The sequence below is a fragment of the Oncorhynchus keta genome, chromosome 15, assembly GCF_023373465.1.
Source record: "Oncorhynchus keta strain PuntledgeMale-10-30-2019 chromosome 15, Oket_V2, whole genome shotgun sequence".
Classification (NCBI taxonomy): domain Eukaryota; kingdom Metazoa; phylum Chordata; class Actinopteri; order Salmoniformes; family Salmonidae; genus Oncorhynchus; species Oncorhynchus keta.
Genome location: NC_068435.1, coordinates 40,995,261 through 41,022,991, shown reverse-complemented (window position 1 = coordinate 41,022,991; position 27,731 = coordinate 40,995,261). Strand labels below are relative to the sequence as shown.

Sequence of the window (27,731 nt, the reverse complement as noted above, 5' to 3'; positions counted from 1 at the left end):
CCAAACTGACCATCCTATCGATCCTCGACTTCGGTGATGTCATCTATAAAATAGCCTCCAACACTCTACTCAACAAACTGGATGCAGTCTATCACAGTGCCATCCGTTTTGTCACCAAAGCCCCATCCACTACCCACCATTGCGACCTGTATGCTCTCATTGGTTGGCCCTCGCTTCATACTCGTCGCCAAACCCACTGGCTACAGGTTATCTACAAGTCTCTGCTAGGTAAAGCCCCGCCTCATCTCAGCTCACTGGTCACCATAGCAGCACCCACTGGTAGCACGTGCTCCAGCAGGTATATCTCACTGGTCACCCCCAAAGCCAATTCCTCCTTTGGTCGTCTTTCCTTCCAGTTCTCTGCTGCCCATGACTGGAACGAATTGCAAAAATCTCTGAAGCTGGAGACTCACATCTCCCTCACTAGCTTTAAGCACCAGCTGTCAGAGCAGTTTACAGATCACTGCACCTGTACTTAGCCTATCTGTAAACAGCCCATCTACCTACCTCATCCCCATACTGGTATTTATTTATTTATTTAGCTCCTTTGCACCCCAGTATCTCTACCTGCACATTCATCTTCTGCCGATCTACCAATCCAGTGTTTAATTGCTATATTGTAATTACTTTGCCACCATGGCCTATTTATTTCCTTATTAACTTACCTCATTTGCACTCACTGTATATAGACTTTTTGTTTTCTTTTATTCTATTGTATTATGGACTGTATGTTTTGTTTATTCCATGTGTAACTCTGTGTTGTTGTATGTGTCGAATTGCTACGCTTTATCTTGGCCAGGTTGCAGTTGCAAATGAGAACTTGTTCTCAACTAGCCTACCTGGTTAAATAAAGGTGAAATAAAATAAATAAAATTTAAATAAATTGACTGCCTGTTTGTGTCTTGCTTGTTTGATATGCGATGTGGGCTCAGTGGCGACCCATCAATCAGGGCAGGTGTTCTGAGCCCCACCTGTTCAGCAAAGAAAATACAAAAATTCAAGCCCCTTGGGTGCTGCCAACATCACATTAGAAGTGCATGCGTGATGGGGTAATACCAGAGCAAACAACAACTGCTTTGTGCAGATTCACTTTATTTCATATCGAGATTTTCAGAGCATTTTTTTTTACACAACCAGACTATGATAACCCAAATGGCGCCCTATTCCATACTGCACTACTTTTGACCAGGGCCCATATGGCTCTGGTCAAATGAACTGTACTATGTAGAGAATAGGGTCCCATTAGGGATGAATAGCCTTCAGCACTGATTTTTGTATTTAATCGGTGTAGGAAAAGATATTCAGGGTGCATTGGTATGGTACAGGCATGTTGCAACATCTTGTTAAGTTGACATTTGGGTTTGGAAAATCCTTCTAGTACAATAATTGTCATCTGGAAAACTCAGAAATGTCAAATCACAATTACAAGTTTATTTGCAGCAGAATTCTCTATGAGAACCAGCATTGTGTACTGATAAACTGATCCATGCAATAATACGCCAATTGCCGGGTAGACAAACAAACACACACTAACCGTGGTGATTTAGGCTTATTTTAAAAATGGCAGATGACCACCCATTGTTAATCCCTTTCAAAGACAAAATTCAATTTGTAAGGTATTTTTGTTGTGCACACAAAAGCTATGTTCTTTGCTAAGCTAGACCTCGCATACACAAATATACTCACTCATTCAGAGGGGTTGGGTTAAATGCAGAAGACACATTTCAGTTGATTGCATTCAGTTGCACAACTGATTAGATATCTCCCCTTTCCCCTTTCATTAACACAGACGGACAGAAATTCAAGCTCACAATAATAATTTTCTGAATGTTAATAATAAGTCTCCTGTTCCACCCAACCTATAAAACAGAAAGAAAGAGAACAGTCAGACACGATTATGACTATATTAGACAACGTCATTATGTCCCATTATCTCTTCATCTGTGATTCAATATGAAAAGGCCCTTTTAACTCAGTGACTCGCTGATCCCCAGCACATCAATCTGATTATTAACATGACTAATTAACATGAGCGATTAACTGTCACGATAAATCCACTTTTTTGAATATTTTTTTCTCAGTGACAGACAACCAGCATCTTCTGTGTCACATACAGTGGGGTAAAAAAGTATTTAGTCAGCCACCAATTGTGCAAGTTCTCCCACTTAAAAAGATGAGAGAGGCCTGTAATTTTCATCATAGGTACACTTCAACTATGACAGACAAAATGAGGGGGAAAAAAATCCTGAAAATCACATTGTAGGATTTTTAATGAATTGATTTGCAAAATATGGTGTAAAATAAGTCTGTAAAATTTTGTCTGTCATAGTTGAAGTGTACCTATGATGAACATTACAGACCTCTCTCTTCTTTTTAAGTGGAAGAACTTGCACAATTGGTGACTGACTAAATACTTTTTTGCCCCACTGTATTCTATGTCACCCTAAGTCTTTTTTTTTATCAGTGGTGGAAAAAGTACCCAATTGTCATACTTGAGTAAAAGATACCTTGATAAAAAATGATTCAAGCAAAATTGAAAATCAACCAGTAAAATACTACTTGAGTAAGAGTCAAGGTATTTGGTTTTAAGTATACTTAAGTATAAAAAGAAAAAGCAATTGGTAAAATGTACTTAAATATCAAAAGATAACGGATAAATAATTTCAAATTCCTTATATTAAGCAAACCAGACGGCACCATTTTCTTTTTTTATGTATTTACGGAGAGCCAAGGGCACACTCAGACCTCATTTACAAGGTCTGCCAGATCAGTGGCAGTAGGGATGACCAGGGAGGTTCTCTTGATAAGTGCATGAATTGGACCATTTTCCTGTCCTGCTAAGCATTCAAAATGTAACGAGTAGTTTAGGTGCCAGGGAAATGTAGTAAAGAAAAGTACAGATACCCCCCCCAAAATGTAGTACTTTAAAGTATTTTTACTTAAATACTTTACACCACTGCTTTTGTATCACCTATGTGTCACTCTGTTACTCTATGTCACCCACCTCCAGGACACCTCCTGATGATGAGCTTGCGGATCTCATCATAGATGAAGATGAGCACACTGTATGGGAGGGCACAGAACCACCAGGAGACCCTGAAGGAGTGAGAAAGAGAGAGAGAGAAAGAGAGAGAGAGAGAGAGAGAGAGAGAGAGAGAGAGAGAGAGAGAGAGAGAGAGAGAGAGAGAGAGAGAGAGTAAGCGAAACAAGGGAAGGGTAGTTGGTGTAGTTCATTAAAAAATCCATCCTGGTCTCATAGACTAGACGTAACATAGTAAATGCAACTCCAGGACAACATTAGCATTTTAGAAAGTTTGCAACTACTTACTACTTTTTAGATACTTTGCAACTACTTAGCATGTTAGCTAACCCTTCCCATAACCCTAACCTTAACCCTTTAACCTATCTCCTAACCTTAAAACTAACCTTAACCCCTTACCATAACACCTAGCTAACGTTAGCCAACTAGTTAACATTAGCCACAAGAAATTGGAATTGGTAACATATTGTACAAATTGCAATTCGTAACATATTGTAAGAAGTCCAGGTTGAAAATCCATGCAGATGCACCCTCCGAATCATTGGGGTGATACGAGGATGTGATAAGGGTGTGACTAGAACATTTGTGGGACATGTTTTGGAGGTGTTGAGGCTGGGGATTATAGAGTGGAGACGTGTGTGGTACATTGTAAAAATCCATGTCTGTGAGAAAGTAGTTTTGGGGTAGAATGAAAACGGGGGTGTTGGGGATATGATGTCATTGTTTTTAGGGTTGTCATTGTTTTTATATGTTGTCTAGTACTGACTTCAAGGGGTACATGCGGAGGGCAATGTCCATTCCTGGGCAGTAGGACAGGAAGGCAGCCAGAGCAGTCTCAGCAAACAGGCCAAAGATCAGGATACGATTCCTGTTAAGGAAATGGGGATGGCACATGTGAATACAGGAAAGAGTACGACAAGAAAAGGGGACCACTTTTTAAAAAAGACCATATACATAGGCCTTCTACTTATACAAAGTAAAACATCCTCTTCTTTCATTGGGTGTCTCCCAAATGGCACCCTATTCCCTATATAGTGCACTACTTTTGACCAGAGTGGGCCCTGGTCAAGAGTAGTGCATTATATGGGGGATTAGGGTGTCATTTGAGACGCATCCTTTTCCACTTACTTCATGCCCTGCTGGAAGACAGAGTTCCTCCTGGTCTTGCAGATAACCAGATCAGCCCATTGCACCACCACGATGCTCGCAAAGAACGAGGTATGACAGGTGAACTCAATTACCTTTCGCTGCTCATAGGTCTGCAGAAGGAAACACGTCTTAATAAACCTGTCGTAGTCAAGAAAAGGAAAAACTCCAGCACACAGGTCATTTTGATGCTTCCAACTATTTAGATCCTTTCAATTGTTGGTAGCATCCAAATGACTGGTGTGCTGGAATTTTCCTTTTCCCACCATCACCACACATGTTCTCCATGCACCTGGTAGTACAACAAGGTGTGCAAGTTTACTTAAAAAAATAAACTGTTGTAGTAACTTGGGGTGGCTCTGCTTAAAATATAGCTACTGACTGCATGGACCTTTTACCATTTGCTCCAATCTGTATGTGTTATGTGTGTTAAAACCTCTCATTCTCACCCACTGCTGTCCATAGCTGTCTTCCACCTCGTTGTTACCACGGTCGTCCCAGTTCAGACGGATGCCAAGGAGGGTCGCTGGCCAGAAACCATTCTCAGCCAGGATCACAAAGTAGGTGAAGAAACCTGCTATGGCCTGGATCATACCTGCAGAGAGAGAGACAAGTTCATCAGCACAATATACACTGAGTGTACAAAACATGACATAGACTGACCAGGTGAATCAAGTGAAAGCTATGATCCTTTATTGATGTCGCTTGTTAAATCCACCTCAATCAGTGTAGATGAAGGAGAGGAGACAGGTTAAAACTATTTTGGGATAGGGGGCAGCATTTTCACTTTTGGATGAATAGCGTGCCCAGAGTGAACTGCCTCCTACACTGTCCCAGATGCTAATATATGCATATTATTATTAGTATTGGATAGAAAACACTCAGAAGTTTCTAAATCTGTTTCAATGATGTCTGTGAGTATAACAGAACTCATACGGCAGGCAGAAACCTGAGAAAAATCCAACCAGGAAGTGAACATCTGAGATTTGTAGTTTTTCAAAGATTGGCCTACCGAATACACATTGAGATATGGATAAAGTTGCACTTCCTACGGCTTCCACTAGATGTCAACTGTCTTTAGAAACTTGAATGAGGATTCTACTATAAAAGAGGGGCTCATGAGACCTCTTTGAGTCAGTGGTCTGGCAGAGTGTCTTGGTCTCATGATGCACGCTCCCGACAGACAAAGGAATTCTCCGGTTGGAACATTATTGATGTTTTATGTTAACAAAACATCCTAAAGATTGATTCATGTTTCTAAAGGACTGTAATGGAACTTTTATAGTTTTTGTCTGGACGAAGTGCCTGCGCCTCATGAAGATGGATTACTGGGCTGAACACGCTAACAACAAGTGGCTATTTGGACATAAATGATGGACTTTATGGAACTTTATGGAACAAATTAGTGATTTATTGTCGAACTGGGATTCCTGGGAGTGCCTTCAGAAGAAGATCATCAAAGGTAAGTTAATATTTATGGTGTTGTTTCTAACTTCTGTTGACTCCAAAACGGCAGATATTCCTCTGGCTGTTTTGGGTTCTGAGCGCCGTTCTCAGATTATGCTTTTCCCGTAAAGTTTTTTAAAAATCTGACACAGCGGTTGCATTAAGGAGAAGTCTATCTTTAATTCTGTGAACAACTGAGTCTGTTTAAACTGAGATTTTTGGATATAAATATGCACATTATCGAACAAAACATAAATGTATTGTGTAACATGATGTCCTATGAGTGTTATCTGATGAAAATCAACAACGGTTAGTGATTCATTTTATCTATATTTCTGCTTTTTGTGACTCCTCTCTTTGGCTGGAAAAATGGCTGTGTTGTTTTGACTTGGCCATGACCTAACATAATCATATGTTGTGCTTTCGCTGTAAAGCATTTTTGAAATCGGACACGATGGGTAGATTAACAAGATGTTTATCTTTCATTTGCTGTATTGGACTTGTTAATGTGTGAAAGTTACATATTTCTAAAAAATATTTTTGAATTTCGCGCGCTGCCTTTTCAGCGGAATGTTGTGCAGGGGTTCCGCTAGTGGAACGCCTGCCCTAGAAATGTTAAAGAAGGATTTTTAAGCCTTGTGAATGGGTAAGACAAAAGGTTTAAGTGCCTTTGAACAGGGTATGGCAGTATGTGCCAGGCGCACTGGTTTGAGTGTATCAATAACTGCAACGCTGCTGGGATTTTCACACTCAACAGTTTCCTGTGTGTATCAAGAATGGTGCACCACCCAAAGGACATCCAGCCAACTTGACACAACTGTGGGAAGCATTGGAGTCAACAAGGGTCAGCATTCCTGTGTATCGCTTTTGACATCTTGTAGAGTCCATGTCCTGACGAATTGAGGCTGTTCTCAGGGCAAAAAGGGGAGCAACTCGATATTAGGAAGGTGTTCCTAATGTTTTGTACACCCAGTGTAACTTTCAATAACTGCAATGAATAACAGAGGTTAAAAAGGCAATCTGCACGTCTCAAATGGCACCCTATTCACTATCTAGTGCATTATTTTCGACCAGGTCCCATATAGGGAATAGGGTGCCATTTGGGACACATGCAAAATCCTTTGTTACACTACATCAGCGCTGCCCGACTCTCTTCCTGGAGATCTACTGTCCTGTAGGTTTTCACTCCAACCCTAATTTAACGTATCTGATACCGCTAGTTAAGGTCTTGTTGAGAAGCTAATAAGTAGAATCAGGTGTGTTAAATTAGGGTTGGACTGAACACCCACAGGACGAGGGTTGGGCAGCCCTGGTCTACATCATAGTATTTGTGTAGATTTGAGTACCACCGTTGATGTGTGTGTTTTATATCATTTTATCATATTGTGGACAGACACAATTCCCTATATAGTGCACTACGTTTTGACCAGGACCCGTGATAGGGTGCCATTTGGGACACAGACCCATGGATGAGCTTGCAAGTAGAGGAGGTATTCTGACCTATCTGTCCGTAGGCCATGCTGATCAGTCTGTCGTTCACCAGCTTGTCCGTCTTTGGGCACCGGGGCTGACGCTTCATGATGTCACTCTCAGCCGTCTCGTAGGCCAATGAGATAGCAGGAACCTGGACGCAGACGGGAGAGGAGAGAAAGAGACAGAGAGGAGTGTGAGAGAGTGTATGACAGACAGAACAATGTGATAAAACTATACCCAGTAAACAAGCCCGCATTTACACGATTTTAGCCCAATGCGGGCTAAAATATTGGCCCTGTGTAGGCTGCCCATAATGGGCCGATGCACAATTGATTTATTTATAATTTATTTGTGACACTTTCAATTCAATGCATAAAGTGCATAAATGTACAAGCCTTACGGGTATTTAAGAAATGTGATACATTGCATCAGAAAGACAAGTTTCTCATATATCACATATTTAAGTATTTTTACAGATGTCATCATTGGCATTGTACAAGATCACCAATATTTGGGCATCACACAACAGAATCCTTAAACTGTAGTGACACTCAGTACCGGTTGCACCAAAATAACTATGTGCAAACCACACCCCCAAATATTTGAATGAGCGCCGCCTCTAGCTGGACTTGGTGTGGGCTATCCTGTGCTGGACTTGGTGTGGGCTATCCTGTGCTGGACTTGGTGTGGGCTAGCCTGTGCTGGACTTGGTGTGGGCTAGCCTGTGCTGGACTTGGTGTGGGCTATCCTGTGCTGGACTTGGTGTGGGCTATCCTGTGCTGGACTTGGTGTGGGCTAGCCTGTGCTGGACTTGGTGTGGGCTAGCCTGTGCTGGACTTGGTGTGGGCTAGCCTGTGCTGGACTTGGTGTGGGCTATCCTGTGCTGGACTTGGTGTGGGCTATCCTGTGCTGGACTTGGTGTGGGCTAGCCCGTGCTGGACTTCGTGTGGGCTAGCCTGTGCTGTACTTGGCGGGGGCTAGCCCGTGCTGGACTTCGTGTGGGCTAGCCTGTGCTGTACTTGGCGGGGGCTAGCCCGTGCTGGACTTCGTGTGGGCTAGCCTGTGCTGTACTTGGTGTGGGCTAGCCCGTGCTGGACTTCGTGTGGGCTAGCCCGTGCTGGACTTGGTGTGGGCTAGCTGCTGTTGGACTTGGTATGGGCTAGCCCGTGCTGGACTTGGTGTGGGCTAGCCCGTGTTGGGCTGGTGTGGGCTTGGTGTAGGCTAGCCCGTGTTGGGCTGGTGTGGGCTAGCCCGTGTTGGGCTGGTGTGGGCTTGGTGTAGGCCAGCCCATGTTGGGCTGGTGTGGGCTAGCCCGTGTTAGGCTGGTGTGGGCTAGCCTGTGTTGGGCTGGTGTGGGCCAGCCCGTGTTGGGCGTGGGCTTGGTGTGAGCCTGGGTGTGGGCCCGTGTTGGGCTGGTGTGGGCTTGGTGTAGGGCTAGCCCGTATGGGCTAGCCCGTGTTGGGCTGGTGTTGGGCTGGTGGGCTTGGTAGGCTAGCCCGTGTGGTGTGGGCTTGGGTAGCCCGTGGGCTTGGTATGGGCTAGCCCGTGTTGGGCTGGTGTGGGCTTGGTGTAGACTAGCCCGTGTTGGGCTGGTGTGGGCTAGCCCGTGTTGGACTTGGTATGGGCTAGCCCGTGTTGGGCTGGTGTGGGCTTGGTGTGGGCTAGCCCGTGTTGGACTTGGTATGGGCTAGCCCGTGTTGGGCTGGTGTGGGCTTGGTGTGGGCTAGCCCGTGTTGGACTTGGTATGGGCTAGCCCGTGTTGGGCTGGTGTGGGCTTGGTGTGGGCTAGCCCGTGTTGGACTTGGTATGGGCTAGCCCGTGTTGAGCTGGTGTGGGCTTGGTGTAGGCTAGCCCGTATTGGGCTGGTGTGGGCTTGGTGTAGGCTAGCCCGTGTTGGGCTGGTGTGGGCTTGGTGTAGGCTAGCCCGTGTTGGACTGGTGTGGGCTTGGTGTAGGCTAGCCCATGTTGGGCTGGTGTGGGCTTGGTGTAGGCTAGCCCGTGCCCACCTTGCCCACTGAATATTCACATGAGTCCAATGGGGTCATGTTTGCTGGGTAGGTTCCATAATAAAAAAGCCCTGACTATTGGTTGAAGGTTTTACCAGTAAACAGGGTTGTGGAGTAATGGATTACATGTAAGGGATTACAAAAAACAGTAACTGTAATCCGTTACGTTACCAGCATAAATATTGTAATCAGATTACAGCTACTTTTGAAAAACTAGATGATTACTTCAAAGATTACTTTTAAATTGAGAAAGGATGTTTGTGAGAAAAATAAATATTGACACTTCTCTGTTTTCTCAGTGACATTCAAATCAGCATTGAAAAAAGGCACACATTTAAATTTGTTCCACCTGAGTGAGTCTGACCACAAGTCAGAGACCATTATGATGACACACCAAATGTGTTTTATGGATCGCAGGAATAGGCTTTTGTAAACTATAGTCCAAGCTATGTCTTCCAATGGTGCAACTGCTGTCAGCATCCAAAGATGATCCAATTTGAATGAACGCTTGGAGGTAAGGATGACAGCAGTGGTTGTAGTCTACGGCAATACGGATATCACTTATTATTAATATCTACATAGCGCATTGATGTGAATCACACTGCTGCTCTCTCATTTCACTATTTGCACCTTACAGATCGTGGTTGTTGTGGATGGCTGTTCACAAATCTAAATGTGTATTTGAACCCAATAATGGTTGAATTCAAGAAGTTTAAGCTGCCTAGCAATCATTGTTTTTGAAACCAGTGGACAGCCAGTGAAAAATGTGCTCTTGCAACAGCTGCATAGTGCGGATCCCAGCCTATGGAGTAAAGGTGGGGCTTTTATTGCTCAATATAATAATAATCCATGGGCCTAATGGAAGCATGCTCAAACTCACACACTTTTAGGGGAAAAGGGGCAATCTGTACTTAATACATCAATTTTTGGACTTATATATATCTCCATTGATTCTTGAAGAATATAACTTATAAATGCCTCATGAGCTTAGTTCAACTGTCACACTCCATGAGAACCCAAAATATAAGCTTGTTTTACTCCGATGTTTGTGAACAATGTAAATGTAAACAAACTCTGTATAGACTCATAACATGGTTAAAACAATAGCTCTGTCTATTAATCTGAGAGTGGTTACATTTCTCCAGGCCCATCACGCAGCCTTTTACCAAAACAGAGCCGGGGTGTCCGTTTTGTTTTTGTTTCATCTGTGGATTTGCCCTTTAAACAGCTGCGTAACTTATTAGCCAGTCCTACTCTGTTGTTTAGGATTTTTCTGTCATGGAGGACTGATTGGACCCATTGATTCGAGTTGAAAAATTGGATTACCCACACTCACTAACGTAACCAAGAAGTCAAAGTGTCACCAACTTAAAGGTCAACAATAGGCCTATAGCATTTTTTCACATGTAAATAGCACTTTCAGTAGTGCTCAAAGCATGCCATTCCATGAGCACAGCATTTATTTTTCAACTCGAATCAATGAGTCCAATCAGTCCTCCGTGACAGAAAAATCCTAAACAACAGAGTAGGGCTGGCTAATAAGTCCTTCATTTTGGGGTCATGCTCAGGTAAAACAATATGGCTAATCTATACTTCCATATTTCCAAGTCCTATTCTTGAAGATCGAGGGGTATAACATTTATTGGAATGACTGGAATTCTGATAGACTTTGGTTTTTAATGTAAAGAGAAAATGTAATTGTAAGCTACTACTCTATATGTAGTAGAGCGCGGATGGGTTAGAAGAAGCCTACATAATCAACCCATAAAGTAATGGCCAGCTGTGTAAACTTTAACATTGATTTATCCTACAATAGATGTCGTTCAATTGGTAACATACATTTTTGTCATCTTCTGATGTCTCTTATGGAGAAAGTAATCTAAAAGTAACTGAATGTAATCAGATTCCGTTACTGAGTTTGGGTAATCCAAAAGTTACATTGCTGATTACAATTTTGGACATGTAACTAGTAACTGTAATGGATTACATTTAGAAAGTAACCTACCCAATCCTGCCAGCAAGGCAACAACAGGGCAATGTGAGTGAGTTAAGGGGGGAAATGGACTATTGTGAGACCAGAATCCACACAGCAGAGTGGATACAAATCCAGTTTGGTTTGGTGGATTTAGCAGCTTTCATCCTGACCCAGGGCAGGGCAGTGATGAGTAACAGATTGTAAGGTAGTGTATGATCAAGCTAAGAGCTGGTTGTGACTGTCAAGGAGTAGAGATATGATGAGTCAAGATGAGAATTTGCTGAAATAGTTGTAATGTTCTTCAGCAGTCAGTTTGTTTGATCTCTTCTGCTGCTGCGAAATAACACTACAACTATTTCAGTGAGTGTGGGTTTTACTTTCACAGTTTCGATGCCTTTGAAACCCTGCACACAAAGACTTTTGATGATGAACTATTGAGTCCAGCATGTCAATTCTTAATTCTATGACTGGCCATGTTGACTCATCATGTCTATCCTCCTTGACACTCACATTCACAACCAGCAGTAAAACTGATCCTGGACTAAAAAGCACTTTCAATTGAGATTCTACATTGCTTTTTAGTCCAGGACTAAGGATTCATCTGTGTCCGGGCAACCACCCCTAAGGCTGTTTCAGTGCGGGTTTTCCTTTTCCAGTCAGCATGGTAGGTCCTCACCATGTCAGTTCCCAGGTCGATACAGAGGATGGTGACAGTGCCCAGGGGCAGGGGAATACTGGCAATGATGAAGAGGAGGAAGGGGCTGATCTCTGGAATGTTACTGGTCAGAGTGTAGGCAATGGACTTTTTCAAATTATCAAAGATCAGACGGCCTGTTTGGGATTGAAGAAGAACAGATAAATTGATTGACAGACAGTATTTCAATTTTTTCCACTTTTTTTCTTTCTTTCTTTCTTTCTTCTTTCTTTCTTTCTTTCTTTCTTTCTTTCTTTCTTTCTTTCTTTCTTTCTTTCTTTCTTTCTTTCTTTCTTTCTTTCTTTCTTTCTTTCTTTCTTTCTTTCTTTCTTTCTTTCTTTCTTTCTTTCTTCCTTCCTTTCTTCCTTCCTTCCTTCCTTCCTTCCTTCCTTCCTTCCTTCCTTCCTTCCTTCCTTCCTTCCTTCCTTCCTTCCTTCCTTACCTTCCTCCACTCCTGTGACGATAGAGGCGAAGTTGTCGTCCAGGAGGATCATGTCAGCAGCCTGCTTGGAGACGTCAGACCCAGCGATCCCCATGGCAACCCCGATATCAGCCTTCTTCAGGGCAGGTGAGTCGTTCACTCCGTCCCCAGTAACCGCAACAATTGCCCCCTAGAACAAGAGAACAAAGGATCATGAAATAAGAAACATTTTAGTTGAATAACAGCTGTAAATTGGAGATAAATGCAGTGTTTTCATGTTTTTTCGCCTCTGTCAATTTTGGAGCCATTTTCCCATCAAAAACGTTTCTATAGAATAATAGCCCCCCAATATCAAACTCTGAACAGAAGAATAGATTCAGTATTTCTAACTCCAAACCATGCTTTAATTATAGAGTGACTCAAACACACACACACACATACACACACACAAATACACACGCTCGCATTCACGCATTCAAACACACACGCACACAGGCATCCTTTCACCGTTCTCTGGCAGCCCTCTACGATGATGAGTTTCTGCTGAGGTGAGGTGCGGGCGAACACTATCTCAGTGTGGTTCCTGAGCAGGTCATCCAAGTATTCTGCGCTCATGTCCTTCAGGTCCCCCCCGTGCACCACACATGCCTTGGCATCCCTGGGAGCGAGACACAGGTACAAGCCGACAAAGTCACACGTGAGCGCTCACACACAGATGCACACACACAGGCACGCACACGCATGCGCACACACACACACACACCTGGGGTTGACTTGGCTCAGTGGAATATTCAGCCTTTCAGCGATGTCCTCCACAGTCTCGTTGCCCTCGGAGATGATGCCCACACCTTTAGCGATGGCTTTAGCAGTGATTGGATGGTCGCCTGTCACCATGATAACCTAATAGCACATCATCACAACTATAAGCACACCATATGTCATCGTTACCTGTCACCACATACAACAATCTGTTGTTGTTTTTTGCTCTGTTTTCCTCATTTATGACATTCGTACCTGTGCTAACTTATACAATTTGCCATCTTTTTTTCTTTCTGTTTTTCTCATTTATCATGTCCATGTATGTGTCAACCTATCATTCTGATTGGGCCCAATGAGACAAGTTTGGATGTGTTGGCTGATTGGTTAATTGGTTGTAGGGTTGCAAAATTCCAGTAACTTCCCCAAAATTCCCAGGTTTTCCAGAAATCACGGTAAAATGATTCCCAGATTTCCTGCTTATTCCGGGAATGTACCGTGATTTCTGGAAAACCTGGGAATTTGGGGAAAGTTACTGGAATTTTGCGACCTTTCTTGGTTGATGATGCCACTCACCTTAATCCCAGCAGAGCGGCACTTCCCCACAGCGTCGGGCACGGCAGCGCGGGGAGGGTCAATCATGGACATGAGGCCCACGAAACACAGTCCTTCTGTAGGGAAGTTGACATCTTCACAGTCGAAGGTGAACCCCCGAGGGAACTGGGCCGGAGACAGTGGCAAGTGACAGAACCCTGAGGGGGAGAGAGACAACAGACAGAGACTTTCTTTTAGATATCAATGTTCAAATATCGGATTGTCTCTCTACAACAATGCCGGATTCCTGCCGTAATCCCTGGACCACTACTTCTGATCTTCACAGCTAGCTTGCAGATAGCTAGCTCACAGCCTGCAGCTAGCTAGCTCACAGCTAGCTTGCACTCACCGTGGCACCCAGTACCGAAGCTATCCCTGAGGCCCACCTCCCGGGCTACTCAGCTGTTCACCCGAACCCCACTCATACACGGCTAGAGCCCAATACTCCACCGGATCCTTGCTGTAAACTCTGGACCTTGGCACCGGTTCACCGCTGCTACCGATTGGCTATAGTGGCTAACGCCACTGCCACGAAGCTAGCACCAGTTAGCCGTGAGCCAGGCGCATCTCCCGGCTAGCAAACTAAATTCTACAATACCTCTTTCGCCATCTGGCTTGGATTCTCTGTCGACGTGGTGCCCCGCCTCACCACCACGACTGGTCTGCCGATGAATACTCCCTCCGCTGTGCTTTCAACTGGCCTCCGTCGGAGCAGACGCTCCTACTAGCCCTTTGCTACTAACTTTAAACGCCGTGTCGCGAGCGTAGTGGTGGCTTCCCTGTTCCATCTACTGCTGCCCCCTGGACACTATGATCACTTGGCTACATAGCGGATGCCTGCTGGACTGTCCATTAATCATGGTACTCCATTCTGTTTATTTATTTTTTATCTGTCGGCCCCAGCCGCGAACTCAGGCTCTGTGTGTAGTTAAGCTGACCCTCTCTGCCCAGTCATCGCCATTTTACCTGCTGTTGTTGTGTTAGCTGATTAGCTGTTGTTGTCTCACCTGTTGTTTTAGCTAGCTCTCCCAATCAACACCTGCGATTATTTTATGCCTCGCTGTATGATTCTCTCAAATGTCAATATGCCTTGTATACTGTTGTTCAGGTTAGTTATCATTGTTTTAGTTTACAATGGAGCCCCTAATTCCACTCTTCATACCTCTGATACCTCCTTTGTCCCAACTCCCACACATGCGGTGACCTCACCCATTACAACCAGCATGTCCAGCGATACAACCTCTCTTATCATCACCCATTACCTGGGCTTACCTCCACTGTACCCGCACCCCACCATACCCCTGTCTGCGCATTATGCCCTGAATATATTCTACCACGCCCAGAAATCTGCTCCTTTTATTCTTTGTCCCCATCGCTCTAGGCGACCATTTTTGATATCCTTTAGCCGCACCCTCATTCTACTCCTCCTCTGTTCCGCGGATGATGTGGAGGTAAACCCAGGCCCTGCATGTCCCCAGGCACCCTAATTTGTTGACTTCTGTGATCGAAAAAGCCTTGGTTTCATGCATGTCAACATCAGAAGCCTCCTCCCTAAGTTTGTTTTACTCACTGCTTTAGCACACTCTACCAACCCTGATGTCCTTGTCGTGTCTGAATCCTGGCTTAGGAAGGCCACCAAAAATTCTGAGATTTCCATACCCAACTATAACATTTTCTGTCAAGATAGAACTGCCAAAGGGGGAGGAGTTGCAGTCTACTGCAGAGATAGCCTGTAAAGTAATGTCATACTTTCCAGGTCCATACCCAAACAGTTCGAACTTATAATTTAAAAAATTAATGTCTCCAGAAATAAGTCTCTCGCTGTTGCTGCCTGCTACTGACCCCCCTCAGCTCCCAGCTGTGCCCTGGACACCATTTGTGAATTGATCGCCCCCCATCTAGCTTCAGAGTTTGTTCTGTTAGGTGACCTAAACTGGGATATGCTTAACACCCCTGCAGTCCTACAATCTAAGCTGGATGCCCTCAATCTCACACAAATCATCAAGGAACCCACCAGGTACAACCCTAAATCTGTATACAAGGGCACCCTCATAGATGTTATCCTGACCAACTGGCCCTCCAAATACTCCTCCGCTGTCTTCAATCAGGATCTCAGTGATCACTGCCTCATTGCCTGTATCCACTACGGGTCCGCAGTCAAACGACCACCCCTAATCACTGTCAAATGCTACCTAAAACACTTCTGTGAGCAGGCCTTTCTAATCGACCTGGCCCGGGTATCCTGGAAGGATATTGACCTCATCCCTTCAGTTGAGGATGCATGGTCACTTCCTCACCATCTTAGATAAGCATGCTCCGTTCAAAAAATGCAGAACTAAGAACAGATATAGCCCTTGGTTTACTCCAGACCTGACTGCCCTCGACCAGCAATAGCATTGAATAGTCCCCGCGATATGCAACTGTTCAGGGAAGTCAGGAACCAATACACGCAGTGAGTCAGGAAAGCAAAGGCCAGCTTTTTCAAGCAAAGATTTGCATCCTGTAGCTCTAACTCCAAAAAGTTCTGGGACACTGTAAAGTCCATGGAGAACAAGAGCACCTCCTCCCAGCTGCCCACTGCATTGAGGCTAGGTAACACGGTCACCTCCGATAAATCCATGATAATCGAAAACTTCAACAAGCATTTCTCAACAGCTGGCCATGCCTTCCTCCTGGCTACTCGGCCACCGTACCTTCTCCGCTGTGCAATCTGGTTTCCGAGCCGGTCACGGGTGCACCTCAGCCATGCTCAAGGTACTAAACGATATCATAACCGCCATCGATAAAAGACAGTACTGTACAGCCATCTTCATTGACCTGGCAAAGGCTTTCGACTCTGTCAATCACCATATTCTTATCGGCAGACTCAGTAGCCTCGGTTTTTCTAATCACTGCCTTTCCTGGTTCATCAACTACTTTGCAGACAGAGTTCAGTGTGTCAAATCGGAGGGCATGTTGTCCGGTCCTCTGGCAGTGTCTATGGGGGTGCCACATGGTTCAATTCTCGGGCCGACTCTTTTCTCTGTATATATCAATGATGTTGCTCTTGCTGCGGGCGATTCCCTGATCCACCTCTACGCAGAAGACACCATTCTGTATACTTCTGGCCCTTCCTTGGACACTGTGCTATCGAACCTCCAAACGAGCTTCAATGCCATACAGCACTCCTTCCGTGGCCTCCAACTGCTCTTAAACGCTAGTAAAACCAAATGCATGCTTTTCAACCGTTCGCTGCCTGCACCCACACGCCCGACTAGCATCACCACCCTGGATGGTTCCGACCTAGAATATGTGGACATCTATCAGTGCCTAGGTGTCTGGCTAGACTGTAAACTCTCCTTCCAGACTCATATCAAACATCTCCAATCTAAAATCAAATCTAGAGTCGGCATTCTATTTTGCAACAAAGCCTCCTTCACTCACGCCGCCAAACTTACCCTAGTAAAACTGACTATCCTACCGATCCTCGACTTCGGCGATGTCATCTACAAAATAGCTTCCAATACTCCACTCAGATACTGGATGCAGTTTATCACAGTGCCATCCGTTTTGTTACTAAAGCCCCTTATACCCCCCACTACTGCGACCTGTATGCTGTAGTCGGCTAGCCCTCGCTACATATTCGTCTCAAGACCCACTGGTTCCAGGTCAGACTTTTATCTCCCTCACCAACTTTAAACATCTGCTATCTGAGCAGCTAACGGATCGCTGCAGCTGTACATAGTCCACCCATGACCATCTGATCTTTTATCACTCCAGTGTTAATCTGCTAAATTGTAATTATTCGCCTACCTCCTCATGCCTCCTTATGCCTCATAGACTCTTTTTTTCCTATTTTTTTTATTCTGTGCTATTGACTTGTTTATTGTTTACTCCATGTCTAACTCTGTGTTGTTGTCTGTTCACACTGCTATGCTTTATCTTGGCCAGGTCGCAGTTGTAAATGAGAACTGGTTCTCAACTAGCCTACCTGGTTAAATAAAGGTGAAATTTTAAAATTTTAAAAATTACAAAAAAATCTGCTTTTGTACTGTATTTTTTGGGGTGTCTATGACAGGAAAGATGTAGGGATACAGATAGGGAGATGCAGATTGAGAGGGGACACATAAAGGAAGGGCACAGACAACGGCCAGTGTGGTCTGGAGAGAGTTGAGTCTCAGATGGCACTCTTTATACGGTACTGTACGTACCTAGAACTCTCTCTCCCAGCCCTCCCAGCTCCATGTAGGCACTCTGGAAAGCTTCGTTCCAGTTGGCATCCATTGGAACCTCCTGACCGTGGATCATGATGGTGCTGCACCTAAGAGATGCACAAACACGTAGTATTTATTCACCTTTCGCGGTCAATCAGTGAGAGATGTATTTAGAGGGCACGTCTATGTATCTTTTTACATAATGGCTTATGTGACTCCATCGTATTTACCTATTGAGGGAGACACCGTTTTGATGTAAATAAATACCTGTCCAGTATTCTCTCAGGTGCTCCCTTCATAACGAGTAGGTGGCCATTTTCATTGTCTTCATGTTCATGAATGGAAAGCTTTCAGAAGGTGGGTAGAAGACAAAAGTATATACATGTGTTACTCTTGTGTCAGTGGCGTTTTTAGTGGTTCTGGTGGTTCAAAAGAATTATGGATTGGGATTTTTTTTTTGGTTTATGCAGTTGGGTCTATGCTGTATGTTTTGTGTTGTGAATGTCCACGCTGAAGGGGTAATTGTATACCTGGTACTTGTTGGTTGAGTTGAAGGGAATCTCTCCCACCTTGGGGTATCTGTTTCTCATAGAGCGGACACACCCACAGGAGAGCTCGATACATTTCAACAGCGCAGACTCTGACGCGTCGCCAGCAGTGTCCCTCTACGAAACAACACAGCATCAAGAAGTCAGCAGGAGACGGGTCTATTCACATTGTCAGAATGAGTTGCTGACTGAAAATTGGTTTAGGATGTGACTAGCCACATGAAAAAGTATTATAGCATGCAATGGTATAAATACTGTTCACTGTAGTGTGTTTGCGGCGCTTTAATGTAGTATTTACTGTAGTATACTGTAGTATTTACAGTTAACTATAGTATAAATACTGTAGTAAATGAAAACTGTAGCATATCCTATAGTAATTAAAGTAGTGTTTTTGCAGATTGTAGTATATTGTATTATTTACTGTAGTGTTTTTGCGGGAATTACTTTGGCATTTACTATAGTGTTTTTGTTTTATTATCTTTGACATAGAAGTTGCGTCTTCTCCTTCAGAACACCTACTGTAGAAATACTAAAAGGGCACATTTTCCATAGCCTGTAAGTAGGTCGGGCTGGGGTCTGAACGCCCTAACATGTAGGGAGCACAATATATGGTTATATTTGGCATGTGGATTTCTCACTTATGGGTGGCACAAATTGTGATATGGGGGAGGGCAATGGACATGGTTTATGCAAATTAAATACTGTAGTATTTACTATAGTTTAAAAAAGTGTAGTGTTTTTACAGACTGAAGTGTTTTTGTGGACATTACTTTAATATTTACTATTGTATTCTACAGTATACTACAACATTCTATATTAAGTACTACACATAATCGAGGGATACTACAGTATGTAGTATACTATTCTGCAGTATACTATAGAACTATATAGTAAGTACTGTAGTATTAGATAGTAAACTGTGGTATTGCTACTGTAATAGTTTGGAGCAAAGGGTTTTGTGTTGTTAGATTCAACTTGGCCAGGTGTGTGGACATTAGCCGCATTGGTGTGGGTCATTGGGGCACTTTAAATCGGACAAAGGACTGTTTCAACCATTCCATTCCAGTCATTACTAGAAACCCTCCTCCCCTCATCAGCCCCCACCGGTGTGGGTGTATAGTGGCCACCCCCTACCTTGAGGATGGGGAAGTTATCCTGTCCAGCTTTGAACTCAGCGCGGTTGCAGAGTCCAGCCACGTGAGACAGAGAGTGCCATGTAGCTGAGCTCTTGTCAAAGGTGGCACCTGAAGGAACACAGGAGATGCTTCAGACTTGCAGAGGGATGATTCATTTTTTTCCAGAATTCACAGATTTTCCAGAAATTCCAGTTGGAAGATTCCCAGATTTCCTGTATATTCCATCCTGATTCTGGGAATATTCCAACCGCGATTTCTGGAAAACCTGTGATTTCTGGAAAACCTGGGAATATTGGGAAAATACCAGAATTTTGTAACCATAGACAATGTGACTGAGCTGAATTTGTATCTTTTTGAAGTATATTGTATAGCACACAGTATAGTATCTCTGTTCTAAATTCTTACATCAAAGCTCATTTAACACAGCAGAGAAGCAAACTAATTCAAAGGTCCTGGTTGAATGTAGAAGGGACAGACGATGTCTGTGGGTGGTCTCACCAGACTGGTCCTCCGTAGTGTCGGCCTCATGGATCATGTTGTCAAACCACATGTGGGCCACGGTCATGCGGTTCTGGGTCAGGGTCCCTGTCTTGTCGGAACAGATGGTGGAGGTAGAACCCAGGGTCTCCACAGCTTCCAGATTCTTGACCAGGCAGTTCTTCTTGGCCATGCGCTTGGCAGTGAGGGTGAGACAAACCTGAGAGACAGAGGGAGGGAGGGAGGGAGTGTGGGGGTAGAGGAGAGATAGGAGGAGAGGAGAGATACATATCTACCCCTGCCACTCCAGTATCCCTGCATATTGACCCTGGAACTGTCCCTGTATAAAGCTCAATTACTTTCTCATGTTCTTCTTATTTCTATTTCTCGTTCATTTTTGTTCTACTTTACCTTATTTTATAGTACTACCGGCATTGATTATTGCATTGTTGGGAAAGAGTTTAAGAGAGGCATTTCAGTGTAATTGCACACGTGACAATAAAACCTGAAACTTGAGTAACGACAGAGTAATGGTCAAAGATGAATAGATGGATGGAAAATCCTACTACAGAGCACACTCTCATAGACTTTGGTTTAAATCATGAGATTTAGCAAGAGATTTGCATGGAGACTTAGAATTATAATTTGGCCCATATACACAATACCAGTCCGTGGCCTTGGGGTGCCTAGCGATCTAAGCCGCTGCCTCTAGCACACATAAATGTACCACTGCCAGTACGGGATTGAATCTGGCCCACTGATATTTCACTCACCAACTACAATAGTAGTCGGACTCACAGTGATGGTCCCTGCGACAGACTAGCGTCTTGTCCAGGGGGTGTACTTCAACATCAAGCACATCAACCTGCCTCACGCAAGATAGGCTACTGCCCCTAGGCTATGGACCAATCTGACTGGGACATTCAAGGCATACTCACAGTGACGGTGGCCAGCAGACCCTCTGGTACATTGGCCACGATGATGCCGATGAGGAAGATGACAGCCTCCAGCCAGGTGTACCCCAGGATGATGGCTAGGATGAAGAAGGACACCCCCAGGAACACAGCCACGCCTGTGATCAGGTGGATGAAGTGCTCGATCTCCATGTTGATGGGAGTCTGGCCTGTCTCCAGCCCCGAGGCCAGGGTGGCAATACGGCCCATCACTGTATGGTCACCGGTACCTACTACTACACCATGGGCTGTGCCTGAGGGAGGGAGGGAGGGAGGGAGAGAGGGAGGGAGGGAGGGAGGGGAGGGGAGGGGAGGGGAGGGAAGGGAGGAAGGAGAAGGAGGAAGGAGGACAAGCAATTCATTCATTGAAGATGGATGAATGGATGGAATGGGGTAGATAGAGGGAGGAGAAATAGGTCAGGTCTCCCTTGTAATATCAAAATAAATGAATAAAAAGATAGGAAAGGATTTGTCCTACTGACCCTCCACACAGTTGGTGGAGAAGAAGGCGATGTTTCGAGTCTCCAGGGGGTTTTCATGGGTGAACTCTGTTGTGCGTGTCTGAGGCTCTGACTCCCCAGTCAGAGAAGAGTTATCCACCTTCACACACAGACAGAGGAAAGTTATCCACCTTCACACACAGACAGAGGAAAGTTATCCACCTTCACACACAGACAGAGAAGAGTTATCCACCTTCACACACAGACAGAGGAAAGTTATCCACCTTCACACACAGACAGAGGAAAGTTATCCACCTTCACACACAGACAGAGGAAAGTTATCCACCTTCACACACAGACAGAGGAAAGTTATCCACCTTCACACACAGACAGAGGAAAGTTATCCACCTTCACACACAGACAGAGGAAAGTTATCCACCTTCACACACAGACAGAGGAAAGTTATCCACCTTCACACACAGACAGAGGAAAGTTATCCAGTTGGACAGAAATAAATACAGACAGACAGACATAGACAGACAGAGAGAGAGAGAGAGATAAAGAGAGAGATAAAGAGAGAGACAGCAACTAAGTAATCCACCTGGACAGATAGTACGATAGTGACCCTTGAACTCCCTGACCTCTCCTCACCTTGCAGCCAGCAGCGGAGACAACTCGGAGGTCGGCAGGGATCCGGTCTCCTCCTTTGATCTCCACCAGGTCTCCCCTCACCAATAGCTCTGCATTGATAGTCATTTTCTCTCCCTCCCTGATCACCAGGGCTTGCTGCCAGGGATGGATAGGAGAGATGAAAGAGAGAGACAAAGGGGAGAATGAAACGTTTTTAGATAAACGTTCATTGGCAAATCCAAAGTTGGCTCAAATTATTAGTTGTGTTATGTTGGATAAGCTTATTATGCTTCTCAAGTCAGTGTAAGCCCACTCGAGGCACTCAAAGGAAATTAAATTACTTGAATTGGAAGAATTTCCAAGGGGATTTAAGCCTATTATAGCCTTCACACACTGTTAAGATGACCAAATGGCACCCTATTCCCTATATAGTGCATTACTTTTACCAGGGCCCTGGGCTTGGTCAAAAGTAGTGCAGTTTCCTTTCGAGTGGCGCAGTGGTCTAAGGGACTGCATCGCAGTTCTAGAGACGTTACTACAGATCTGGGTTCGATCCTGGGCTGTGTTGCAGACCCATGAGGCGGCGCACAATTGGCCCAGCATCATCCGGGTTAGGGGAGGGTTTGGCCGGCTGGGATGACCTTGTCCCATCGCGCTCTAGTGACTCCTTGTGGAGGCCTGGCACATGCACACTGACTTCGGTCGCCAGCTGTACAGTGTTTCCTCCAATACATTGGTGCGTCTGGCTTCCAGGCTAAGCGGGCAGTGTGTCAAGAAGCAGTGTGGCTTGGCGGGGTCGTGTTTTGGAGGACGCATGGCTCTCGACCTTCGCCTCTCCCAAGTCCGTACGGGAGTTGCAGCGATGCGATATTGGATATAATGAAATTAGAGAGAAAAAGGGGTAGAAAGTACAATACAAAATACAAACTAAATAAGTAGTGCACTTTAAAGGGAATAGGACCCTGGTCAACTGTGTACTATAAAGGGAATAGGGCCATCTCATAGGGTGCCATTTGGGACGCCGACAAAGCAATACACTGTGCTGTCTCAGCTCAGCTCACCTGAGGAACCATGTTCTTGAATGAGTCCATAATGCGGGAGCTCTTGGCCTCTTGGTAGTAAGAGAAACAGCCAGTGATGATGACCACAGCTGACAGAACCACTCCCAGGTACAACTGTTATGGGAGAGGGAGGGAGGAGAGAGGGAGAGAGAGAGAGAGAGAGAGAGAGAGAGAGAGAGAGAGAGAGAGTAGAGAGAGAGAGAGAGAGAGAGAGAGAGAGGAAGAGAGAGAGAGAGAGAGAGAGAGAGAGAGAGAGAGAGAGAGAGAGAGAGAGAGAGAGAGAGAGAGAGAGAGAGATAACAAGATGACCAGATGAAGGTTATTGGTGTTGCACTACATAATTGTGAGTGAAAGTGATGTTGATGATGATGGTTGTTTTATCTGTGTACTGTATTTACTGTATGTAGTGTGTTTGCAACCAGGTTGGCAATGATGATAATGATAGACAGTGTTAGCTAAGAACTGGGCAACTCTATGCAACCATGTTTGCTGAAGACACAACTGTTTTTGGATCAGGCAATTCTGAAGGGCAGCTTAAAGAGGCTCTTAAAAGCTGACATGACCAAAACGTCAAATGGGATAACCCACAATAAATAAGTGCTGAAAACAAAGAAACCAAGGCAATGCTAAGATGTACGAAGGAGAGAAGTAACAAACGACCCTCCTCACAGCTGACATTTGGCGGGACAACCATCGAAGAGGTTTCAGAGACTAGGCTGTTAGGTGAACCGCTAGGCAGTCTCTCTTGGTCATCACCTCTGCAACAAAATCATTGGCACCTCCTGTATGCTCAGAAGGATTGCGAAATATATGCCAGAGCAAATTCTAAAATAACTCTCACAAGCTCTCATCCATAGTCAAATGAACTACTGCTCTGTCATCCGGGGTAATTGCAAGTGTCGGTGACCTAAAGAGCCTGCAAATAGTGCAAAATAAGACAACCAGAATGGTTCTGCAATATGGTTAGGAGAGGCCCTCCGTAGAATTGCATACTGCACTCGAATGGCTGACTGTCAAGGAAATGATAGAAAATAATATACTAACTAACCCTTTTTCATAAAATTCACCACTGTGAAAGACCAACCACTATATATGATAAACTGGATATACTCATAGACAAACACTCTCGTAACACACGAAGCAGAACCAAGGCCACGTATAGACCACCAAAACCCAATTTAGAGCTAGTTAAAATAGCTTTTAGTTTCAGGGCAGTGAAATTCTGGAACTCTTTGCCAGAAAGTTCGAAAATCTTGTCAAATCGTTTTTTTAGAAGAATAATTCACAAAGCACATTAATCAACAACTAGAATGGGTCTAAGAGGTTATTACAATATGTGATCTTGTATTTAAATTCAAATGAATATGTGCACATGAGGTATGTGGGTGGGTGAGGGTTGGGGGCTTGGCAGGTGTAACTCGTAATATGCAAAGGTATGTATCTGTGTTTGTGTTTTAAAAACATTTCCTAAAGACTCTTGGAAGACGAGCCCTTGGTGGGCCCTTGGTGGGCTAAAAGAGATCTTGATCAAATAAAAAGAAATCAGCACAAACAGATCTGGGACCAGGTTGATTAATGTGTAGTGAACATGACAGATGTTATACAGGCTAGCCTTGCGGCGGTTCTCACGTTGTCATTGGCTGGCTCGTCTTCAGTGGCCACTTGGATACTGTAGGCCAGGAAGCAGAGGATGGCACCGATCCAGAGGAGCAAGGAGAAGCCCCCGAACAGCTGACGGCAGAACTTCACCCACTCTGGCGTGGTGGGAGGAGGGGTAAGCACGTTGGGCCCATCCCTGGCCAGCACCTCCAGAGCCTTGGCATTGGTCAAACCCTGGAAGACAATGAATGAATACTTTAATGTCCCATAGGGAAATTTGCTTGGCAATATTACAGGCATTCCTGGCATACAAATATTACATTGCAAGACATACAACACTTTACACAACATGTACCACAGTCACTTAGACAATCACTGTCCGTCAGCAGACAGACCCTCACTACGGGGACTCTGTTTATTAGTTATTTAACTAGGCAAATCAGACAGTCACACTCACAACAACAAAATCATGTTTTCCATTTCTACGGCCCTTTTGGTTGTTGTGCTACAGCTAAAGCGAAAGGGATTCTGCCTTTTGTGATAGAGGCACCACATTTCACACACATCTAGGGCATGTCTGAAGAAGGGTGGCAGATAGCCTAGCGGTTAAGAGCGAATCCCCGAGCCGACGAGGTGAGAAATGTGTCAATGTGCCCTTGAGCAAGCACTTAACCCTAATTGCTCCTGTAAGAGTGTCTGCTAAATGACTAAAATGTCAAATGTAAAAGAAGTATTATAGTGCCAGTATAGTACCATTGCAGATTTTGTCCATCACCCCCTGGTGGCCATTTCTAATATGGCAACTATACAACGTTTTAGTTCTGTGTGAGATAAAGTCAGTAGGATTAAAGATGAGACAGATCGACATCGCTCCATATGGGACCTATATTACTTCACTGATATTCACTGTAATACCACTGAACACCAGTAATGGAGATACCATGTGGGGTTCCCATGTGGGACAGGGATGAGAACCCTGTGGACTCAACTGGGACCACATGGACAAACATGGACCAAAGTAACAGTTGGGGGGTTTGTGTGTGTGTAGCACTGACAAGAAGCAGTAGTTATGTAGAGATTAGATCAGGGCTAGGAGATTAAAATGACTCGGCAGAGCAGAAGGGAGGGCAGCTGTGTGTGTGTGTGTGTGTGTGTGTGTGTGTGTGTGTGTGTGTGTGTGTGTGTGTGTGTGTGTGTGTGTGTGTGTGTGTGTGTGTGTGTGTGTGTGTGTGTGTGTGTGTGTGTGTGTGTGTGTGTGTGTGTGTGTGTGTGTGTGTGTGTGTGTGTGTGTGTGCGTGTGCGTGTGTGTGTGTGTGTGTTACCCGAGCCAAGTCGACTGTGTAGCGCCTTTCCAGATCGTCTAATGATATCTTGTGATCATCCTGTGAAAGAACAGAATAATCTGATTTACTCAAATAAACCACAGCCAGAAGGTCATTATTCAATATGAAACGCACTGCGCTGAGTTCTTTACACGTGACAGCCTGCCTGCGTCCCAAATGGCACTCTTGGTACCCAGGCTAATTTGGTGCACTATTATTGACCAGAGCCCTGTGGGACGCGGTCAAAAGTTGTACACTACATAGATAATAGGGTGTCATTTGGGACACAGCCCCAGACAGCCAGTTGCTCTTACCATGGACACCTCCTTCTTGAGCTCATCCAAGTCCCTCTCCTTCTTCTTCTTCTTTCCTCCTCCATTTTCGGCACCACTCTGAGGAATGAGGAGATTATCACATCAAACATAAGCCCTTAACTCAAACCTCCCAAACACAGAGGGAGAAGTATACATAGGCATTGCATATAGCATGCTGTAGAAATCATATATATAATGAGTTATAGGATCCCTATGGAAGTATATCCATGTTTATATTATATATTCGTGTTCATAAATATATTTTATTTTAACATTTCACTACTGTATAGTAGGATATCGTTGCTTTGCGTGTTGGTTCATTTGTGTGTTGGTTACTTTGTGAAAGTGTGGCGATGGAAAGTCTGAGTTGACATTAGCGAGTGTGTTGTTCAGATCGGAACAGTCGCTGATGAAGAATGCAGCTTCGTGGAAATCATCTGCTGCTGTCACTCTTTCTTTCCCAGCAGAACGTGTGGACGAGTGAAAGCGACAGCGAGAGAGCAAAAGAGTGTGTGAGAGAGCGACACATTGAAAAAGCAATCAAAGAGAGTTTGAGAGTAGAGTGTTGGTGGAGTGCAGGAAATGTGCCTGACTTAGCAATTTCCCCGGTTTCCTCTACTGTATGTTATAACACATCATCTCCTACACCTGCTAGAAAACAACGTCAGCTGGAATTGAAACAGGTTATACAACTGAAATTCTGTAATATGTGTGAATAGAGATCTTGATAATATATTGATGGTATTAGTTATCTAGGCCCTAATCCTACAATCCAATGTGGTCACAAAATGCCTCAACACAACGGCATATAGAGCCGGCGCCCGGCGTCACTGCAGACACGATTAGGAAACCAGCTCAGATTTTCCATGATGTCTGTGGCTGTATGTGACATGTCTAGGGTTGTAGAATTCTGTTAACTTTCCCAAAATGCCCAGGTTTTCTACATTTCCTGGATGAAAGATTCCTGTAATCATACAAGAATAAGCAGGAAATCCAGAATCCTCCAATCAGAATTTTTTGGAAAGTTACAGACATTTTACAACACGAGACATGAGTGTTGGTGTTAGACAATAAATTGACCCCAACTCAACCATACATACATTCATATGACGGACTGTGTATGTGTGTAAAAAGAGTTGGGGTCAATTCCTTTTCAATTCAGTCAATTCAGGAAGTGAACTGAAACTCCAATTTTCCTCAATGCTTCTGTGTGTGAGATTTTTGTCAATTTCAGTTTACTTTCTGAATTGAAATGTAATTGACCCCGACCCTGGTATAAAGGACAGGAAAATACCCTTCTATATGCATGAATAAATAAGTGAAGAGGACTTACCCCTTTCCCCATGCTTGCGGTGTTCCAACTGTAAGTTGAAATGTGAAGGGCAGACCTTTCGTCCTGACAGGCACTGATCTCGAACACGTGGAAAAGAAGTGGATGACTTTTTGGGTGGCTGGGACTGGCACCCACCCTCCCCTCTCCTTCACCTCCCCTCTTGTCTCCTGTAAG

At 44.4% G+C, this 27,731-nt stretch overlaps 1 protein-coding gene across 1 annotated transcript; it reads right to left on the bottom strand.

The window, feature by feature from the left end:
• Window positions 1-1,409: 1,409 nt before the first annotated feature.
• LOC118394941 (sodium/potassium-transporting ATPase subunit alpha-2) lies at window positions 1,410-27,696 on the bottom strand. The gene is made up of 24 exons (XM_052464115.1): window positions 27,558-27,696; window positions 26,225-26,302; window positions 25,911-25,970; window positions 24,619-24,822; window positions 22,990-23,103; window positions 21,950-22,084; window positions 21,341-21,458; window positions 20,844-21,112; window positions 19,927-20,125; window positions 19,427-19,536; window positions 18,275-18,409; window positions 18,012-18,091; window positions 17,742-17,851; window positions 13,534-13,709; window positions 12,965-13,101; window positions 12,709-12,859; window positions 12,223-12,391; window positions 11,763-11,917; window positions 7,133-7,256; window positions 4,636-4,781; window positions 4,169-4,299; window positions 3,807-3,908; window positions 3,005-3,096; window positions 1,410-1,859 (listed from the first exon to the last, which is right to left on the bottom strand). Exons 1-24 carry the CDS (start codon window positions 27,567-27,569, stop codon window positions 1,831-1,833), a joined length of 3,036 nt encoding a protein of 1,011 aa, XP_052320075.1. The 5' UTR covers window positions 27,570-27,696; the 3' UTR covers window positions 1,410-1,830.
• Window positions 27,697-27,731: the final 35 nt, after the last annotated feature.